General features: G+C 50.0%; 1 protein-coding gene and 1 long non-coding RNA gene across 4 annotated transcripts in view; one reads left to right on the forward strand and one right to left on the reverse strand.

Annotated features, from left to right (window-relative positions):
* Nucleotides 1–310: 310 nt before the first annotated feature.
* On the reverse strand, nucleotides 311–4,117 carry LOC110302143. Its single transcript, XR_002378780.1, has 4 exons — nucleotides 4,005–4,117; nucleotides 3,395–3,546; nucleotides 1,140–1,367; nucleotides 311–523 (listed from the first exon to the last, which is right to left on the reverse strand). It is a non-coding gene; the product is annotated as an uncharacterized LOC110302143 (long non-coding RNA).
* The window catches only part of Tmprss13 (transmembrane serine protease 13), a 27,287-nt gene continuing 8,347 nt past the window's right edge, over nucleotides 1,182–20,121 (forward strand). The window contains exons 1-8 of one of the 3 annotated variants that reach the window (XM_021172938.1): nucleotides 1,182–1,202; nucleotides 10,506–10,607; nucleotides 10,662–10,950; nucleotides 12,015–12,119; nucleotides 14,615–14,737; nucleotides 15,714–15,843; nucleotides 18,212–18,304; nucleotides 19,222–19,265. In XM_021172938.1, the coding sequence (XP_021028597.1) occupies nucleotides 1,182–1,202; nucleotides 10,506–10,607; nucleotides 10,662–10,950; nucleotides 12,015–12,119; nucleotides 14,615–14,737; nucleotides 15,714–15,843; nucleotides 18,212–18,304; nucleotides 19,222–19,265 (907 nt within the window). Of the gene's footprint in view, nucleotides 1,203–10,505; nucleotides 10,951–12,014; nucleotides 12,120–14,614; nucleotides 14,738–15,713; nucleotides 15,844–18,211; nucleotides 18,305–19,221; nucleotides 19,266–20,121 lie in introns of all 3 variants that reach the window. The other 2 variants (XM_021172937.1, XM_021172940.1) reach the window with 2 other exon arrangements.

Genomic DNA, 20,121 nt, shown 5'->3' on the forward strand with positions numbered 1-20,121 from the left:
ATATCTGTTTATCTAAAAGGTCAAGAGGCAGCCTCAGACTCCACCCTAGTGGTTGACCATGGCCACTGCTCCTAATTGTCAGGGCATTCTCAGCCTCGCCATCTCCTGCTTTGCCCCCCTCCTTCCCACTGTCTGATGCCAAAACTGCCCCACTGGTTTGCTGAGGGTGGTCAGTGCCCCAGCTCCCACCCCCACACACACACACCCCACTCCCAGCCCCATCAGTGCTGGCACCACAGCTCCAGGGGTCTAGGTCTGTCCAGCTTCTAGGATTGCACGTAAACCAAGAATTCACAAAAGAGGCAAAAATAAAAGCAAAGAGAATTTTATTTGGGTACAGATTCATGCATGGGGGAACACAGACCCAGTCACAGAATCCACGGATCTCAGAGAAGTTGCAGCCACCCTGGGGCTTTATCACAAAGGGAGCATTCCCAAGTCCACCGAACTCTTCTGCTTCCACACTTCTGAGCTCAGCAACTCTGCTTTAGGGCATGTGTCTCTTCCTCTGTTTCTTTTGCCTCTAATGATCAGGATGGAGCACAGGGTAGGAGGTCATGAGTCAGCCTAATATATTCCCCAGACCGGTTTCCACTCAAATACATACATGTTTTATAGTAATTGATTTTGATATAGTTCATAATATTTTATTGCTGTCAATGGAAGTAATTCATTATGTGCACCATTTAAAACCATCTGATTTCTCTTGTCGTTGTTAAGAGTTTTCATAAAAAAACTTTTTTCAGAAAAAAAAAAAAGTCCATCTCATGTCCAGATTTGGGATTTGGACACAGTTAGAGATGAGCACACTTTGAGGGCAGGGTCGTCCTGGAAGGCTCAGGTGACCACATTCGAAGGGCTTCCCATAATCTCAGATCCTGTCTGGAATCCTCTGGGAGGGGCGGTGAAGGGGACCCCACACACAGAAGCTCATGTGGTGGCAGTTTCAAGAGCCCAGGTATTAGCTGAGTAACTGGGATGGGGCTGAAGGACAGGTCTGGCGAGTTCTGGGTTGTTTATACCTGAGTTACCTCACACGTCCCACCGACTTCCCCGCCCCATCTGCTGGGGGCCGGCCCTCGGCCCTCAACCTCCTTTTCCCCACACGCTGGGGGACTGGGGGCCAACATGGATCTTACCCTCGACATCAGCTGAGCCTGGAAGAAGCATTCTCTTACACCATGGACAGAGGCAGCCACCGGGTGAGTGCGCCTCGGTCTCCTGGGCTTTTCCAGGCTCGAGAAGGGACAGGCTGGAGTCAGGCAGGGCGCTGCCAAGACCTGCCCAGAGTGTAGGGAAGACAGAATGTCTCTGCTGGCTGGAAGCTGCCTGGGATCCAATTGATTTCAACTGCTTCATCTTAGTCCCTAGAAGGAACTCCGAGGAGGAGAAACCAATAAAATATGGAGTCTGGTTATTAGGCACCCTTGGGCTGTGTGGCCAAGGCCTGGACAGGGCTGTGGCCTGTGTGTGCCCTGGCAAAGACAGTTCTGGAGTTACTTGGTAATCTGGCGTTGCTGTTTGAGGATCGGATTTAATCTAGATTCATTTTTGCTGGTTTGAGAACCCAAGGGTATTTTAACTCATCTTCAAGGATTACCTCCTAGGTAGACTCCTAACCCTTCCCGGAAGCATGTGAATCTTCTTTTTAAATGTACATTTAAATTTTTTCATTGGTTACTTACTAAGGGACTTAAAGTACACGGGAAGTGCTTTCTTGTGTCTAACCACAGTGTCTCCTGCTATATCTCAAGCTTCTTCTTCTGCCTTTAGAGGTGATAGAGAGCGATGGGGTTGTCCTGTGTAGAAAAGGGTCTTGTACACACATTAGGTATCCACAAAGCCTTATTTAATGTGCCCCCCTTTTTGCTTAACTTCTCCTAGGTCCTCTTTTCTGCTCTTTCCCATATTTTTCTGTTTGCTATTGATAGAGTGGACTCCGAGACTCTAGAAAGTCCAACAAGCCCTGGGTTTGAAGAAACCCAGCTCACCGTCTGTGCCTGGCTTGTGGTCCACTCTGAACCCAGGGTATGTTTCTGAAGGCACTGTTATCTCTCCTATTATTCCAGACTCCTCTCTGCTCTTCTCCTTTGCTCTCTGCTCTGGTCCTTTTGGCTCATGTCCCATAGGAAGCAGAACAGGGAGCATGGGGTGGGGGTAGCATTCTGTAGGAAGCATGGGGCGCCACACACACAGCCATGGCTATCTTCCGTGAAAACTTGCTAATCCCCAGACCCAAAGATGGGGACTGAGCTATCTGTTCAAGTTGGAGATGGGCAAAGACCTTGCCTCTCTCCTGGAGTGAGGTTACAGAAGCATGTTCATCTGGGAAACTCATCTTCCTAGAGTTAGGGACCAACGTGGAAGGAGGTTGGAAGGACAGGACATGGGCAAAAGTGTGAATTAAGTGTCAAAGTTCTGGTAGGTCTTGGGATCACTATGGAAGGTCCAAGCTTCTCTTGGAATGAGAGAGCTGAGCCATCCCATTATTTAAGGGTCCAGGTGAAACCCATAGATAGTGAGTGAGTAGAGGCAAAGGTGGGAGCCTATAGCTGCCCCCCTAATCTTGTCTACAGCACATTTTTCTGTCTTCTTTCTTTTTGTTTTTTTTTTCAAGGCAAGATTTCCTCTGAGTAGCCGTGGTTGTTCTGGAACTTGTTCTGTAGACCAGGCTAGCCCCCAAACTCAGAGATCTGCCTGCCTCTGCCTCCTGAGTGCTGGGATTAAAGGTGTGCACCACATAACCTGGCTCAGATTTCTTAAGATTAAATAAGATTGGGCTGGAGAAGCTAGGTGTGGTGGTGTATGTCTTTAATTCCAGCACTCAGGAGGCAGCAACAGGTGGATCTTTGTGAATTGGGAGGCAGCCTGGTCTACATAATGAGTTCCAGGACATAGTAAGACTCTATATCAAAAGAAGGAGGAGGAAGAGGAGAGAGGAAGGGGAGGGAAAAGAAAAGGAGAAGACAAGACACTGGAAGTTAAAGGCTGAGCTTCCTCTGTGAGGGCTCAATGACAGAGAGATGCATTGTGGGATTTGTTCCTCCTACAAAGAGAGAGGATGTGGTGGCCAGTGGGCTGGAACTGTGGGTGCTCCTGAGGACATGCCAGGCCTTTAGAAGCCTCTTTAAAAGGATGGAGAAGGCACCGTTTTTCTGTATTCAAAAGGAAAGCAGAGCTGCATGAGTGACTGGTTCCTACCTCCCATCCCAGCTGGGCTGGAAGGTGAGGCAGGAGGATAGAGAGTTAACCTCAGGTCAACCTGGGCTAGGTAGCAAGACCACAACAGGAAAACAACCCTAGAAAGAGTCCCTTGCTATGGTAGGCAAAAGTGACAGAACCTGGTCACTTCAACTTCCTGTCCTTTAGTGTTTTCATCTGTAAAATGGAGCACCTGGTGCAGGAGTCTCAGAAGCCTTTTGTGTGTCAAGGCTCCTTTAGAATGTCCTCTGATATATCAGAGATGCAGCCACCATCATAACATGTGACTTTCTCGTCACCATCTCTATCTTGTGTCTACAACTGGCTCCTCTTCAGTCTCCCCACCTGCCAAAGAAAAGGGTTGGACAAATGGCCCCAAAGAGCCTTTTCTGTTCCCATGGCAGTCACTGGAACCATATGGATCCCAGTGTGTGCCACTGGGTATGTGCACTGCTCCTGTCAAGTATGAAGATCTTGTGTGTTTGCCAAGTAGGTCACACTTTTCAATGCTTGGGGAACTGCCATGCCTTCCAAGAGGACTGAAGTCAGCCCACTGATCAAGCAACGGTCCATTGGAAAACAGATTTGCTCATGCTGGGAGTTCTTGCATGAGCAAATAGCATGCAATTAGCTATTTGTGAGGATGTGGGAGGCACAGGGTGGGCCAATACGAGTACCCTCCCCAGGAGGCTGCCCGGGTTCCCGAGATGGCAGACCAGTGGCAGGACCCCTTATCGTTCCACAGCCCCAAGCTGGAGGCACCTCCAAAGCTTGCCTTTGTCCTGTAGGGCCACACCCCTCACCTGGAACATCAGTTTCATGCTGTCATTGGTGCTGATCAACACTCACCTGGCACACCCCACTGAACCTCATTCTGCCTTGTTCCCTGTGACTTAGTACGAATATGTGGGAGTTCATGTCAGACTCCGGGCTCAGCGCTGGGTGGGAAGGCTGGCTGATGTAACAATGGCCACTTAGCTTAAGTGCCTTGCTTTGGCAACACAGCTTCCTCCTGGTCTAACAACCACGGGGGTGGACTGTACCCTGGCAGATGGACAGGTGGGAAAACACCACAGAACTCCAGCTTGTTCTTGTCCTCCAAGCAAGAGGCCTTGGCAGTCCCAGGTGGAGGCTCCTTCAGGGGAACAGCCCAGAGTACTCACTGGACCCTGGTGCTCACCCTTTTGCAGACAGGACAGACTTAGCAGGGAAACAGAGGCAGGAAATACAACTTGCTTGGCAATAGTGAGCTCTCAGCGTTTGGTTTTTGTTTGTCATCTTTATGTGTGGCATATGAGTGTTATGTGTTCTCTCTCTCTCTCTCTCTCTCTCTCTCTCTCTCTCTCTCTCTCTCTCTCTCTGCGTGTGTGTGTGTGTGCTGTGTGCACAGTGCTTGTGTGGGAGGCAGGGGACAACCTTGAGAGTTGGCTCTTGCTTGAGGCAGTCTCTTGGTTTTGCTGTTCTTACATACTTCAGGCGACCTGGACATACTTCAGGCGACCTGGCTCATGCCTTTCGGAGGACTCTGCCTCCCCCGCCCCATGTCATTATAGGAGCACTGGGATTGCAGATGTGCATCACCATGTTTGGCTCTCCATGGGTTCTGGGCATTTTAAATAAGATCTTCATGCCTTCATGGCAAGCACTTTTAGCCCCTGAGCCATCTCCCCAAGTCCACACACCATGTCCTTTAAAGTCACTGAATGAATGAACCATCAAGTGAACAGTGAGGTATGATCTAATGGCTCCCCCTGGTCTCTTTCATGCATTGAGGCCTTTTAAGCTAAAGGACATGAAATGCTCACCTGAGGTTGTCATTTTCAAGTTCTTGAATCAACCACTTCTTTTATTCAAATGAAATATTGGATAGAGGCCATTGCATAATAATAATAAAAAATGAATTTCTACCTGAGGTGGGAAAAGGGCTCAAGCCCCACCATAAGGGCCATGGCCAGGCTCCATGGTCTTTCTGCGAGCAAGACCTTGTGCCTAATGGGAACCCCCGGAAAACAGTTGTCAACCCCTTTATTTTAGGCATGAAGGAGTTGAGAGCTTGATGGGGACACGATTGTCCCCTAAATCACACTGGCAAGAAACAGAAGCAAGCTCCTTGCTTCACACAGGGTCTTCTGCACAGACTGACGAGGGGTCCCTGAGCTCTGCGTACATGTGACTAGGGAAGCCAGTCCTGTGTTTGGGGGGGAGGAGGCAAAGGAGAACAACCTGCATTCTGAAGGGGCTTGGTCTGTGGGGTTCTCTAAAGAAAGAGGCTGGGGAGAGCCATGTCCTCAGGGGCACAGTAAAGCCTGGCTTTGTCCCAGGCCAGTCTGGTCCTCGTCAGGGTGGGGCCAGAGCTCCCCTATCACAACCTCCCCCATCCCCTACTCCATCTCCCCAGTCTCCCATAGACAACTTCTAGGCCTTGTCCAGGGGAGCTCCCAGGCTAGACAGGTGAGGCACACCTATTATTCTAGCACTTAAAAGGCAGAGACAAGAGGATTCTGAGTTCTGGGCCAGCCTGGGCTATATAGTGGGGAAAAAAGACAAACAAAACAACAATAGCTTCCAGTGCGGATTAGCCCTAGAGTGCTGGGCTCTGACCATGGTCTAGCCCATGCACTTCCTCCTTTGACAGTTCTTAAAACTCAGGGTTGGTGGGAAAGAGGGGTGCCTCAGAACCCCTCTGGGCTTGCTCTCTAAAGGAGATAGGAAGAAGGAAACAGTGAAGACAGCACAAGAATGAGATCACATGACTAGACCAAATGACTGCCTCAAACTGCCGTCTTGGGCACATCCAGAGCCCCTCTGGACCTGGGCCATCTCATGCTGAAAGAAAGCTTGGATTAGTGGGGTTTCAAGATTCTTTTGTCTGAGGGTATCCCCAGAGTGATGGCTTTAAAAGGGAGTAGCTCTAGGAGGGAGCTTCTGCAGCCTGTCTTAGGCAAGGACGGTGGTCACTGCAGTGGCCACCGGACAGTTTCTGAGTCCAACAGATAAGCTTGTGTAGGGCTCTTCTTATGGTCTGCATGGGGCAGGGGAGCTGGGGGCTCAGCCTGCAGCAACAGCTAGCTAGCCATAGGAAACCCAGAGAGGACAATGCAGGCACACTCTGGGGCTGCTAACTAACTCCTACCCTCACACCAGGTGAGAGAAATCACAAAATGCTCCATTCACCTGGGGGGGAGGTGTAGACCCCATCCCTGGGAGCTGAGGTAGAATGGGCATGGGTCTAGAAATGGGCCTTGAGAGTCTTCAGGCCCTGTTCAGCTATATGGGACTTTTGAAAAGGTCTCTCTCTCTCTCTCTCTCTCTCTCTCTCTCTCTCTCTCTCTCTCTCTCTCTCTCTGTGTNTGTGTGTGTGTGTGTGAGAGAGAGAGAGAGAGAGAGAGAGAGAGAGAGAGAGAGAGAAAGAGAGAGATATGCATGCATGTGAGTGCACAGGTATATGAATGTATGCAGGTCAGAGCAGCAGGTCCGTGCCTTCCTTTATTGCTGTTCTCCTTATTGCTTTAAGACAAGCTCTCTCCTTGAACCAGAAGCTCACTGGTTCTGATAGTCTGTGGCTGATCAGAGTCACAGCACCCTTATCACTAGAAGGACAGCCACACACAGCCAAGTCCAGCTTTCTGCCCTCCTGGTCTTCCATGATGCACCATAACCTCTAGAAAGTCCAACAAGCTGTGAATGGCACACCCAGGGCTTCTCAGGTACAATCAGGAGCATCCGGAGTGGCTGGAATGCAGCTTGTTTGCTGGGTCATTGTTACCCTAGAGACCATGGGGATGGGGTCAGAAGGAATGGATTGTAGTGGTGGGAAAGGGCCCAAGTTATCCAGGTGCTAACTTTGTCATAGACACCTGCCTTTGCAGCTTGAACAGCCTCTGTTCTGGAGGAGTTGGGAAGGGCAGGACCCTGCAAGAACTTGGTCACGAGTTCTTTTTTTGGGAGGTTGTGATCACTGACAAATCTGGGGTTTAAGAGACCTGAGTTCTGGTCCCCTGGTTCTGCCTTAGTTCCTAGGGACTTGGACAAGAAGGCTCCTCCCTTCCTGAGGTCCCATCTGTTGTCAGGGTGAAGTCAAGTCTCCATATGGGAGAGTCTCATCTCCACAGTTGCCTTCCAAGGATGCAGGGGAGGAAATGAGTTAGAGCCATAGTAGGTTAGACATCAGGAAGCTCTTCCAACTGGGTGGAGTGGCCAGCTATGAAATGCATAAAGAGGGAGGCATGAGCTCTGGCATCCTCATGGTCTCTGAAGATCAGGATGCTTCCTAATGTCCTGTGAAGTCTGGGTCAAAGTTCAGGGTCAAAGTTCAGTGGCTGCTGTCCTCTGGCATCTGGAATGTTCTTCCTTTCTGACATCCTCCTGGGACTCACAAATGTTCTTCAGGTGGCACTTCTCATTCAGATTATGGGGTTCTAGGTCTTTCCTTCTGCACAGGTCTGGGGGGGCGTTATAGTACCCAGCTTTCACCCCCAGCTCTGGTAACAAGAGTGCTGACTCTGTCAAGGCCAGTGCTGAACGAGTGTCCTCCAACTCAGGGTCAACTACCAGTTTTCTGGTGTTATCTATTCTGGCTTCTACTGACTTCCCACCGTGCTGGCTGATCACCAGGTCTCTTCTGTTCTCACGCTCTTCCTTACTCCCACTTCACAAGGCACCCTGCCCTAATCCCCTGTGCATCTTGCCTGAACCTTCTTAGTCATTTCTCCTTGTAGCCCCTGTCCCTGAGTGCTGAGGTGCCAGGACCACAGGATCACACCTGCAGGTAGATCCGAAGTTCAAGGTCATCTCTGGCTACATCAAGAGTTCAAGACTAGCCTGAGCTACTTGAGGTCCCATCTCAACAGACAATGAATCAAGCAAAGAAACAAAACCAGAGAGATGACAGGGATGGCCATTCTCACCAGTTTGCTCACCAGGCCCCTTGGAAGAACCAAGCTATGTGTGAAGCCTTGAGCCTGGAGAGATGAGGGAGACTGGTCATTTGTGATATCGTTGGTCACAAATTTACTTGGTTAGAACCCAAGTCCTCATCCTTACTTGACCTGGAAATTTGAAAATTGGTCACCATTTTGTTATCAATTTTTAAAAATGGGGGTGGGGTGGGGAAGGTGGTACATTCATATGGAGGATAACCTCCAGGAAATCAGTTCTCTCTACCATGTGGGTTTCAGGAATTGAACTCTTGATTTTTAGGAATGTCAGCAAGCTCTATGATCCTCAGATTCATCTCATCAGCCCTTAATTCCAGTATCTGTAAAGTGGAGCTAACCATGCCAACTAAAAAGAGCCACTAGGAAGTTGACATAGGACCAAGAGAGGTGCTTCGTTGGCTGTTATATTCATCAGAATTTGACCCTCATGTATATCCCAGGCTTGTTCACTTAGTTTCATGATTGTATGAGGAAGGAGATGAGATTAGCCCTGTTTGTACACATAAAACAAGCTCCGGCGGGCTCTTGCTGACCCAGTAGGGAGTGGTTGCAGCCCTACTCAAACAGATTGATTTTGAGCCAAATATTCTTAAAGAAACAAGCAAATCCACTGTCAAAGTCAGTATCTCTCCAGCCCTTACTGTGTGCATGCGCTTTGCATGTCTCATGTATGACTACCGAGATACGAAGCAGGGTGGTTACCCACGCCTTGCAGATAAGGAAGCTGGCATGAGGACGTGTTCTTCAGTTAAACTCAGGCATAGTTGCTGTAACCCTGACCAGTTGCAGTTCTGGGTCGTAAGGTTCTGACCAGACTTAGCAAGGGGTCGGGGATGGGAGACAACAACCTCATAGTTCATAACAACAAGTACCACAAGGTCATGCTCCCACCAAGAAAGCCCTTGGCTCCACCTCAGCCCCCAGTGGAGCTCCAGCCTTACAAGGCCCCAGATCCTAGTTCTTTTGTCATGCTCCAAAAGCATAGGGTGTGCCTGTGTTCAGAAGATAGTACCAACGGCTTCTCCTTCTGCCTCAGGAGGGATGCTAAGTGACCTGGAGTGGAATCCTGACTCCATGATTTTGGCAATCCAACTCTAAAAAATGAACTTCTAGAAGAATTACCAACTCTCAGGATGAAGTCAGAACCCCACAAGGCTACAGACACAAACATTTGTTGTAGACTTTAAAGTGTATTTCATTATATCAAACCATAGGAACTTCCTTCATATTAGGGAACACCTGGAGTGAATTTACAGGAATGGACACCCATGGAAGTGCTGTAATGCCAGGCCATTGCCAGGAGCCAAGGCTCAGACCACCACTGGGAAGGGCCTTACATCACCGAGGCCCATTCGTCTAAATGAGGGACCATAATCTGGCTTGTTTCCAATACTTTTTTCTCCCATCATTTATCCATACCCCTCAGCCCTCTTGATCCTGTGTGTACAGAAAGACAAGGGAGGTGAAACTGTTATTTAACACATGGTTCCTGTATCCCGGGCCCTGGAGAGGGCTCCCTAATCAATGCCAGACTATTTTATAGATGAACAAAACGCTTAAGAGATTCAGACACTTTTGCTGGGCAAGGACAGGATCAGGATCAGAACCATGGGCTACCTGACTGTGTGTCATCAAGTACATTCTCAGCCGAGGGACTTGCTGAGGGGCAAAGTGGTTTGCCCAAAGCCAAGTTTGGTAAGGAGTGTAGTTCGGTGACATCTTCCTGCCATACACGGTGCCTGGAGTCAACTCTCAGCACTGTAAAAACGAATGTCTTCTCTAGTTCTACCTTCCTTGGCCCCAGTGCTCTTGTAGATTTCCTTGTTTTGGAAATCTGCTCTCTAGATAGCACTGGTGTGAGGGTGGTCTCAGTGTCAGAACAGCTGGAGCAGCAGAAGCAGTTGCCTGAAATTCCCTAAATTCATTAAGATGCATCCCTGTGCAGCCAGCTGGGGTAAGGGTATTCACATGTAACCACTCTTTTCTATTGATGGATCCCAGCAGCTCCCTATGGGAGAGACTCTCTGCTCTTGGCCTTGAGTGTGGTCAACATCTTCCTTGAACCCAACACACAAGTCCCAACAAAATGAAGATGTGACCAAACCTATTGACTCCAATTCCTGGAATAGAGGATTTAAAAAGTGTATTATTCCCTGTGTCCTATTCATACAGGACAATAGTGTTGCTTGTGTCAGATGTTCTCAAAAGGAGAACTTTGAACTGTCCTGCTCAGTTGTTGAATGTAAGCACAGGCCTTCCTCTGTCCCAGTCGCTTGGCCCAGAGTATTCCTCTCCCATTCACAGGGCCCACAGCTGGGAGAGGCTGGCTGGGAGCAGGCATAGGAATGTCCTTCATTCTATTTTCAGAATTCTTCTCCAGCAAGGACACCTCCTCCCCAGGCTTCCCCAGCAAGGACATCTTCAGCAAGGACACCTCCTCAGGCCTCTCCAGCAAGGACACCTCCTCAGGCCTCTCCAGCAAGGACACCTCCTCAGGCCTCCCCAGCAAGGGCACCTCCTCAGGCCTCTCCAGCAAGGACACCTCCTCAGGCCTCTCCAGCAAGGACACCTCCTCCTCAGGCTTCCCCAGCCCGGGCATCCCCAGCCCGGGCATCTCCAACCCGGGCGTCTCCAGCCAGGGTACCACCTTCCAGGTCATCATCGGGCAGATCATCATCTGCCAGGTCAGCCTCCACGACATCCTCCCCAACGAGAGTGTACCTTGTTAGAGCAACACCAGTGGGGGCTGTCCCCATCCGGGCATCTCCTGCCAGGTCAGCACCAGCCACCAGGGTCACCAGGGAGAGCCCAGGTAAGGGGGCCGCTGCAGGGAGGGCAGAGATCCAGGGCAGTGTCTTTGGGCAGAGGGAAGCTCTCGGTGAGCACTCTGCTCCTTGTACCCCCGGGATAATGACACGGAAGTCAGCCAGAGTGGAACATGGGGAACCTGGAGGGGTGAGGGTAGAAAGAGACCATGATATGACAACCTAAGACAGTGGAAAATTAGGCAAAAAGAGGAGGGGCCAAAAGCCAGGAGCAAGGAGGCAGAGTGCTCACTGCTGCTGAACTCTAGAGTTCTCCAGGCGGAGTCCTGGAGGTCACTCTGCCCAGGGTAGAGATCTGACTTCAAGAGCAAGGGTTCTTGTGTACATGAGGGTCCGTTTGCTTTGGCTGGCCTGTATGTCTGCTGGAGAAGCCAGGGTAGTACAAGATATGATCAGTAGGCCTGCTCATACGTAAAGGAAGAATGGGAGGGACTCTGGCTACTCCAAGCTTGAGGCTCAGCAGTTCATCTGCCAAAAAGTCAAGGAGGCCATTGGGCCTCCAGGCATGGTTCTGCCCCTCAGGAAACTGTTTCCATGTACCCCAGACCTCACCCTGCCCCATTGCTTCACCCCCAAATATTCAGGCCTTGTTGCTTTCTGACTGTGAAGGAATACCCAAGGTTTGAGGATCGTCCTAGCCTTTCCCTCCCTACCCAGGGTAGGAGAGGCACTTTGGTGGCATGGATTTTAGAATGAGACACTGCATTTGAATCTCTGTCCTGCCAATCACTAGTTTAGTGACTCTGGGTAACTTCTTTCATGTCTATGAACCTTGGTTTCCCCATCTACGGAATGTATCTAATAAGACTCAGCTCATGCGATGCAGTGAGGATGAACTAGCAGAACACATATGCGGTACCTAGTCTAGAGGAGCCTGGGGGAGGGAGTCCATCAGAGGATTATACTGGGGAGGGGTGGAGATGTTTTGTGAGGTGCAGAGCCCTAGGCAGGATGCTGGGGTGGGGGTGGTGTCAGTTTCGCTTCCTTCTGGGCCCTCCACTGTGCCACGCTCCTCCACAGCAGTTTTCCTTCCCTACCTCCCTGTTCTTAGGTCTCAGTTTCCCCAAGTTCTCCTGGCAGGAGACCCAGAGGCAGCTGCCACTCATCGGGTGTGTCCTCCTTCTCATCAGCCTGGTGATCTCGCTCATCCTTCTCTGTGAGTTGAACAGAGGGCACAGGGTGGCTTTGGGTCATCGCAGCATGGCATGGCGTCAGACATAGAGGCATACCACAGGCACAGAGGGACTCACATTCACACAGGGACCTTGGGTCATGGGGAATCAGGCTCCTTTGAGAGGACTAGGTAAGAATGTGGAACATCGTGGCCTTCTGGATTTGGGTTCATTAGTGCAGACTGATTCTGATGATATAATACAACAGTTGCGTTAACTACGCTGAACTCCATTTCAGTTTTTTTGAATGGTATGCTGTTCATCATTAATCATTCAATCCAACATAAACTTCATAAGGCCTGATCCCACTTTACCCAGACCAGGAGGACTGTGTGAGAACAGTGTACAGTTCTTGACATAAAATCCCATTCTGAAAATGAAGAGCTATCTATGGAAACCAGCATGCTGTAAAACATTGAAAAGGCCTCTGAGGGTCAAAGGGACAAAGTGTGCTCTCCGGGGACTCAGGTTCCTCATGTTGTCCTTTGGAAAAAGGACTCCAGAACATGTTCCTGGTTCTTTGATGACAAACCATTAGAAGACAGCCCACGGGGGGTCATAGAGGGGAGCAAAGATGAATACCTACTGTGTCCTGCCCTGGGAAGGCTGCTCTCTCCTGAGTAGAACTAGCAGTAAGTCAGGCTCTGGGATCTCAACGTGACTGTCAGGGACAAGTGACAGTGGTGTGGGTTAGGGTGCAGGCCATTTCCGACGAGGACCTGGAGTCTATGAAAGCATTTCTCCGAGACATCAGATGCAAGGGAGCAGGAGGGGGACAGGTGGCCAAAGCCTACGTTGGGTAGAGGGAAAAAAATCCCAGAGGGGAGAAGCATGTTTGAGAGCTTGGGGCCCATCTGTTTAACTACTCGAGGCCAGAAAGCTTTTCACTTAGGCTGAGGATTCTATAGAAGACGCAGCATGAGATGGCAAACAGGGGCGGCAGGGGGGAGGGACAGAAGGGAGCTTCTGGTGGCACAGCTGTCAAAGGAAGAGGCTGCGTGCTGTTAGATCGTAGCTGTAGTGTCACACATACCTGCTCCAGCATCTTGTCGCTGCTTCTCATGAGCTATACGACATCAGCAATTTAACATTTTGAGCCTCGATTTCCCTGCCCCGGTGGTGTGCTCATCATGACAATGCATGTGATTGCCTCCAGCTTCCTTGGTCTGCGACCTTCCGTCCATGCCTCCCTTTGCTAACAGAGTACTTTGCTTCTGAGAAAAATAGGAATGACCCATAGAAGGGACATGAGACACTCAAGGGCAGGCTCACCCAGAAGCCTTAAAGTTCTAACCTGGTTCTGTAGTATTTCCTGAAGTCCCTACCACTCCTTCATGGAGGTCAGAGAGGTAGTAGGATCTGCGGGTCAAGCCCAGTCTCCTGGTCCACCTCTCAGCAGCACTCCATCCATAACCACAGTGGTCCTGTGCTGTGCAGCATCCCAAGCACTCTGAGAAGGACATTCAGGACTCCCTAGAGCTTCAGTTTCTAGGGTTTCCAGGACGAGGGCAGGACACTGAGAGAAGAGCATGCAGTCCTGAGGGATTAAGAGGATGTGTGTCTGGACTGGGAAGGGACAGTTTATGTAGATGGCCTTATCCTGAGTGACAGAGACCATGTAGGAGCTGGGGAGACAGCGTGGGGTCAGAGCTGAAGAGATGGTCGAGGCTGGGAGGTTGGGTGAGGCATTCGGTGAGAGGTTTGAGGGAGCTCCACAGGGTGCTGTCTTTAGTCAGTAGAGTGACGGCTCAGGTTTGTTGGAGGCAGAGGAAGACATGGAGCTGGTTTTCACATGAGGTGTGAGAAGTTTCCTTGCACATTTGGAAATCAGCCGCCTGGAGTTGCTTGCGTAGTGGGAAGACACTGAAAGGCAGAAAGAGAGGCAGGAGAGGACCAAGTCCAAGGGGTGAGGGAGGAAGATGCCAACCTAGGAGCTGCTGAGGCTGGCATCGTGGTATCAACTGAGAAGACAGACCAGATGGCAGTGCGCTCTCTCTCTCTCTCTCTCTCTCTCTCTCTCTCTCTCTCTCTCTCTCTCTCTCTCTCTCTCTGTGTGTGTGTGTGTGTGTGTGTGTGTGTACTATAGAGAACAGGGGATACTAGAGGGGTTCTGAGAGGGAACTCTGGGATACTGGAGGAGGTTTCTTTGGCTCCTAGTCCATCTAACATATAGGGTAAGGAAGCTTCCAAAGAAGGACCCTCGTCCATCTCTTATTATTTCTCTTGGTCTCTTTCTTTCTCTCTCTGGGTAGCTAGCTGTTCAAGTCTTTTTGGGGCTTCCCTGATTGCAGGATCTTTCTAGAACATTCCTGAGCAGCCTTTCTCTCCATACAGATGGGGGACGGGAGACCCAGAGTCCAAGAGGGACTGCAGGTCGGTGTCTGAGAATCCCCAGGGCCTTGGGCTGCTGAGTATCCTGTCCCTCCAGTGCTGGTGATAACCAACTGTCTGCTTGTTTTTGTTGATTTTGTTTTTCTAGTCTACTTCTGGAGAGGCCACACAGGGATCAAGTACAAAGAGCCACTGGAGAGTTGCCCTATCCACGCAGTTCGCTGTGATGGAGTGGTGGACTGCAAAATGAAGAGCGATGAGCTGGGCTGTGGTAAGAAGGCTGGACGTGGGGAAGCCCTGTGTGTGCGCAGGTGTGTGTGTGTGTGTGTGTATGCATGTTTGTGCTGTGTGTGTATATATGTATGTGTGTATATGTGTTTGTATGTATGTGTATCTGTGTATCTGTGTGTATGTGTGTGTATATGTGTGTATATGTGTGTGTACACACATGTGGACTCTGGCTACAACACACTATATTGTGGCATGTAATGGCTCAGACAGAGGCAATCAGTAAGTATCAGAAGATCTTGGTTTGAATTACAGCAGACAAGGATTTGGAACTTGATTTGGGGTGTCGTGTGACATGGATAAATGACCCAATTCTTAGGGCTTCTGACTTCTAATTTTTAAAATGAATGCACTGGGCAAGATTGGTAATTCTTATAGAAAAACTGGAATTGTAAGACAGAGGCAAACAGAATATCTGACTGGAGATAGACAGACTGAGGGTGCTCTGGACCCCATTCCTCCTTAGTCAGCAGGTGACTCCTGACTTGTGGCCTCTGTAGTTTCTTAATGTCCTAGACGATCTCAGAGACCTGTTGAGCTCTCTGAGGTTGTGCTTGTGTGGTTTCAATGCCTTGGCTGAGGGGTGCGGCTGTCTATCCTTTTACCTCTTCATTGATAATACATATGCCCTTGTCCATGACTGCACCTATCTGTGGCCAAGCCTGTCCTACGAGCACACATTCAGATCATGGCTCCTTAGCACCTTCTCCTTTCAGCATGTCATTCCCTAGGGTGAGATGCTTGTTTCTCTCCCAGAAAAGGCCTCCTGAGTCCTCCTGGATGGACAGCTGCCCAGCAATAACCCCTTTGCTTCAGCTCTGTGTTTGCTGAAGGCCTCAACCCTCCCACCATCACTGCTTAGGCAGTTTCCCCACACCTCTCCCAGAGCCACCCATAACTCATCCCCAAGAGCTTGAAGCCTCTTCTGAGACCCTTCTCTGTCCTCTTCTGTTCTGCAGTCAGGTTCGACTGGGACAGGTCCCTCCTGAAAGTCTACTCTGGGTCTTCTGGCGAGTGGCTTCCTGTCTGCAGCAGCAGCTGGAACGACACTGACTCCAAGAGGACCTGCCAGCAGCTGGGATTTGACAGGTGAACAAAGAATTCATCGGTTCAGCGTGAGCTACACAGAATCTGTCTCAGAACGTTAGAGAAAGAAGGGAGGGAGGAAGGGAAGGAAGGTCAAAGGGAAGGAGGAAGAAAGGCAGATGGGAAAGAGAAAAGGAGGAATCCTGCAGGACTCTTCCGATTCTACCAACTCACCCAGGAGTCATTGAAAAGGCAGTAGCCTGGGGTCCACTGAGTGTCTGGGAGCTGTGATAGTATTATTCTCCCTCTGCTCTTTCTGTGAAAGCATCCTCACGGCCATCCCCACACTGAGATGACCCTGTGAGCAGTGCAGGTGTTTGGACAGATCTTAAGTGCAAGCACCAGGAGCCGCAGCAGTTGTGAAGCAACTTGCTTCATGAAGCTCACTGAATAAGAAACAAGATAGGACCAGGGTGGGGTTGGCCAAGTTCTATGAAGCTTTGGCTTTAAAAGTTTCACACCAAGAAGCCAGTGTTGGTGAGTGAAGCAGGAAGTGAGGGAACCTCCCTACTTGAAGGTTCCTCCCACCTGAAGACTGTTGTGTATCTTGGTCTGAGGTATGTGTCTGGTTACACCATATGTATGTGCATCCATGTGGTAGCCAGAGAGTCAAGCTCAGGTGTTTCTCAGGAATCAGCCATCTTATTTTTTTTTAGAGAGAGTTCTTATTAGCCTGAAGCTTGTGAGGTAAGCTAGTCTGGCTGCCTATGAAGCCCCAGGGATCTGCCTGTCTCTACTTCACAGTGCTGGGGTTATGAGCATGCCTCCGTGCATGCCTTTTCACATGAGTCCTCGTGATTTTGCAGCAAGATCTTCCAAGCTGAGCTACAGCCTCAGCCCTTTTTCTGAGTTCTTAAGCTGAGAATTTTAGAGACGAATGAATGAATGAATGTGAGGTTGTGGACTACCCTTAGAAGAAACATCTAGAAAGACAGGGTTGGAGCTAGAACTTAGAACTTGTTCTCCGCTGCCACCTCAATTCTTGATGGGGAAAGGAGGGACTGACTGATCCAGACTGAAGACAGGGGTGGAGGGCTGGGGCATGGTGGGTGGGAGTGGGGGTGGGGGTGCAGGGTGGGGATTCAGGGTGTCTTTGTCTCAGAGCCACCCAGTGATTCCGAGACCCCTCACGATTCTCTTTGAATGCCATTTTTGCAAGGAGGCTCCCTCTTCAGAACTTCTAGGAGACCATGTGACACACAGGCACAAAAGAACAAGACCCTCTAGTGTGAGGTGGGAAGGGCTTATCCCAGCAATTCCACACCGAGAGTAGGAGTGAGGCTCTGTTGGGACAGCATGGAGAGGATTCCTAACTTGTGCTTGCTTACAGGGACTGCATATTCAGAGGCCCAGTTCACAGAAGGATATAGCATGCTCTAGAAATGTACATACGTTTCAGGCAGAGAGTAGCACATACCAGAGTCACAGGGTACTTGTGAAAATGTCCCTTACCAACCAGAATCTCTAGGATTAGTTCTGAGAACTTATTTAGCAAATGCCCAAGGTGATTCAGAGGGGTGCTCCTCTGAGAGTTACCATCGTATATACTGGGTCACTCTTGGGGGGACCTGGAACATGCACATTGGTGCTCAGTAGGTCTTGCCACTGGACTGTGGGTCACAGTTTGGATAGTGTCTTAGTTGCTACTTCTATTGCTGTGATAAAACACCGTGACCAAAACTCATTTGGGGAAGAAGGAGTTTCTTCTAGCTTACATGGTCATGCTCTGTGACTGAAGAAAACCAGGGCAGGTACCCAGAGCCTGGAACTGAAGGCAGAGGCATAGAAGAACACTTCTCATCAGCATGGTTTTTTATATAACTTGGTCCCGTCTGCCCAGGGATGGCGCCACTCATACTGAGCCTGGCTCTCCCAGATCAATCATTAAGGAAGCAAATGCCCTACAGACTTGCCTATAGGCCAATCCTATGGGACCATTTTTCTCAATTCAGAGTTCTTTCCAATTGGTTCTCGCTAGTGTCAGTTGACATAAAAACCAGCCCTCAGATATAAAGGGTTAGATGGGTGCTCTCAAAGTCAATGATACATCAGAACTACCTGGGGCTGTTAAACATGGGCTGGGCGCCTCTCAGAGGTGTTTCTGAAAGTCTGAGGTGGAGCCAAGAATGTGCGTTTCTCACCAGGTACCGGTGATGTGGCCAGACCAACACCATACTGGAGAGTTACTGAGCCAGGTGTAGGGATGGTAGGGGCAGGGGCAGAACATATGTTGGAACTAGACTTTGAAAGGTACACAGGAGTGGCCACCACACAGTGGTGCCTCTGTCTAAAGAGCTGTGTGGCTCTAATGCCACTGAAGGGTTTGGGTCTAACTCCCCGCAGGCTATTAATTCTTCCCTTTTCTCTGCAGCGCTTACCGAACAACTGAGGTGGCCCACAGGGACATCACCAGCAGCTTCTTACTCTCCGAATACAACACCACCATCCAGGAAAGCCTCTACAGGTGCAGTGAAACAACCCGACTGTCTGTGCACACAGAGGACTGAGGGACCGGTGGAGGGTGCTTAGAGTCGGGGAGTCCCTCTCTCATGCTTTCCCAGCACCCAGACTCCAAGGCTCCTTTGCAATGCCAGGAGCACTATGGACAGCTTGGGCTTAAAAGCTCTTGTCTGAGATCTGATGCAGAGATCACCTCCAAGGTTGGAAGTGATCCCGCCTCCTAATCGCTAAAAGGAACTAAGAAACCTTGAGGTTCCAGAGAGCTAGGTGTTTGGATTAAAAGGTTCTGCATGGTGGACTAGGAGAGGGAAGATGCATCACTGGGGACAGGAACAGGGGACTGATGGGTACTAGTGGTGAGGGCCCAGGAGGTCCATCTGAGGAAGCCTCAGCCCTGCCTGCCATCTTTGCACTGTAGTCTTCCAGCCTTGCTTTCCTAACCCGAGGATGAGGGGCAAAGCAAGCCTCCAGTTAAGAGATGATCCCTCAGCGCCTGCTTTGGGCTCGGCCCTCTGCATGCCACAGTGAGGAGCATGAGGCTATAGAAAAGCCTCATTAGGATCTACTAAGTTGTGGAAAGAGCTGGGACCATGCAGGCCTGCTTGGGGTTCCAAGAACAGGGAACTAGCGGGTGTGAGCTGGGACCATGAAGGCCAGCTTGGATTCCAAGAACAGGGAACTAGCGGGTGTGTGTGGTTCACCAGATGAAAACTGGGAGGAGATGGGGACTATTATGGAGATAGTTAACCCACATCCACCTTCCTGGAGAAATCTCTGTAAGGAGGACCATCATCCTACTGGGAGATGTCCGCTTGCTGCTATTGTTAAAGGTGGAAATGCGACAGGGTCTGAGCAGATACCAGTCAGAAAAAGGAGGCAGCTGCTGACCTTCTTTCTCACCCTTTGTGTTCCATACTGCAGGTCGCAATGTCCTTCCCGGCGGTATGTCTCCCTCCAGTGTTCCCGTAAGCTGTTTCTCTTTTTGGAGTGTGGTCTATGGGGGTGGGATGAGATGCTGTCTAAGGAGCTCGGTCCTGTTACCTGTCATTCCCAGGGAGTCATATGAGTCTCCTAAACCTTTGCTGGGAACTGAGTGAGGACAGCAGGTGTGGGCTAGCTGATAGTTTTGTGTCAACATTCACTTGAATGCTTGCCCATGGAGGACACTGCATCTGCGTCTGTACAGACAGGGCAGGAGTTACTGATTCAGAGCCCTGCAAGGCAATAGCCATTACTGGGTACTGTGCCTTGCCTAAGATCAGAAACCAGGCAGGTGAGGAGCTGACACCTGACCTTGGAGTTGGCCCCTAAGCCCTAACTGTGAGTGACCCCACAAGGTTTATGTCCTTGGTGGTGAAGCCAGGGTGCAGGCTGTCCCACTGTTGTGGCTGTAGTGCCCACTGCTCAGATCGTGTGCCACCCTCTCTCCTCTGCAAGCAGAAAAGCCCCATACCTGAGCTCACTCAGCAGGCTGCCCCTCCCCGCCCTGAGCTTGACTCATTCGAGACTTGTTCCCTGTGCAAGCCCAGCTATGCATCATAGGAAATTTATTTATTTCTCCTTCATTTTGAAATGAGAGACTGCCAGACTAGTGCTCACCAGTTCAGGGTTGTGATAGCATCTTTTGCTTTTCTGAGCCCTTGATGACAGTCCTGGGACTCACCCTCTTAACCAAGCCAAACTCCACACTGAAGCACTGGACATGGAGTGAGCATTTGCCAGATGAAAGAAAGAAAGAAAGAAAGAAAGAAAGAAAGAAAGAAAGAAAGAAAGAAAGAAAGGAAGGAAGGAAGGAAGGAAGGAAGGAAGGAAGGAAGGAAG

This window comes from Mus caroli, chromosome 9 (genome assembly GCF_900094665.2).
Source record: "Mus caroli chromosome 9, CAROLI_EIJ_v1.1, whole genome shotgun sequence".
Lineage (NCBI taxonomy): Eukaryota > Metazoa > Chordata > Mammalia > Rodentia > Muridae > Mus > Mus caroli.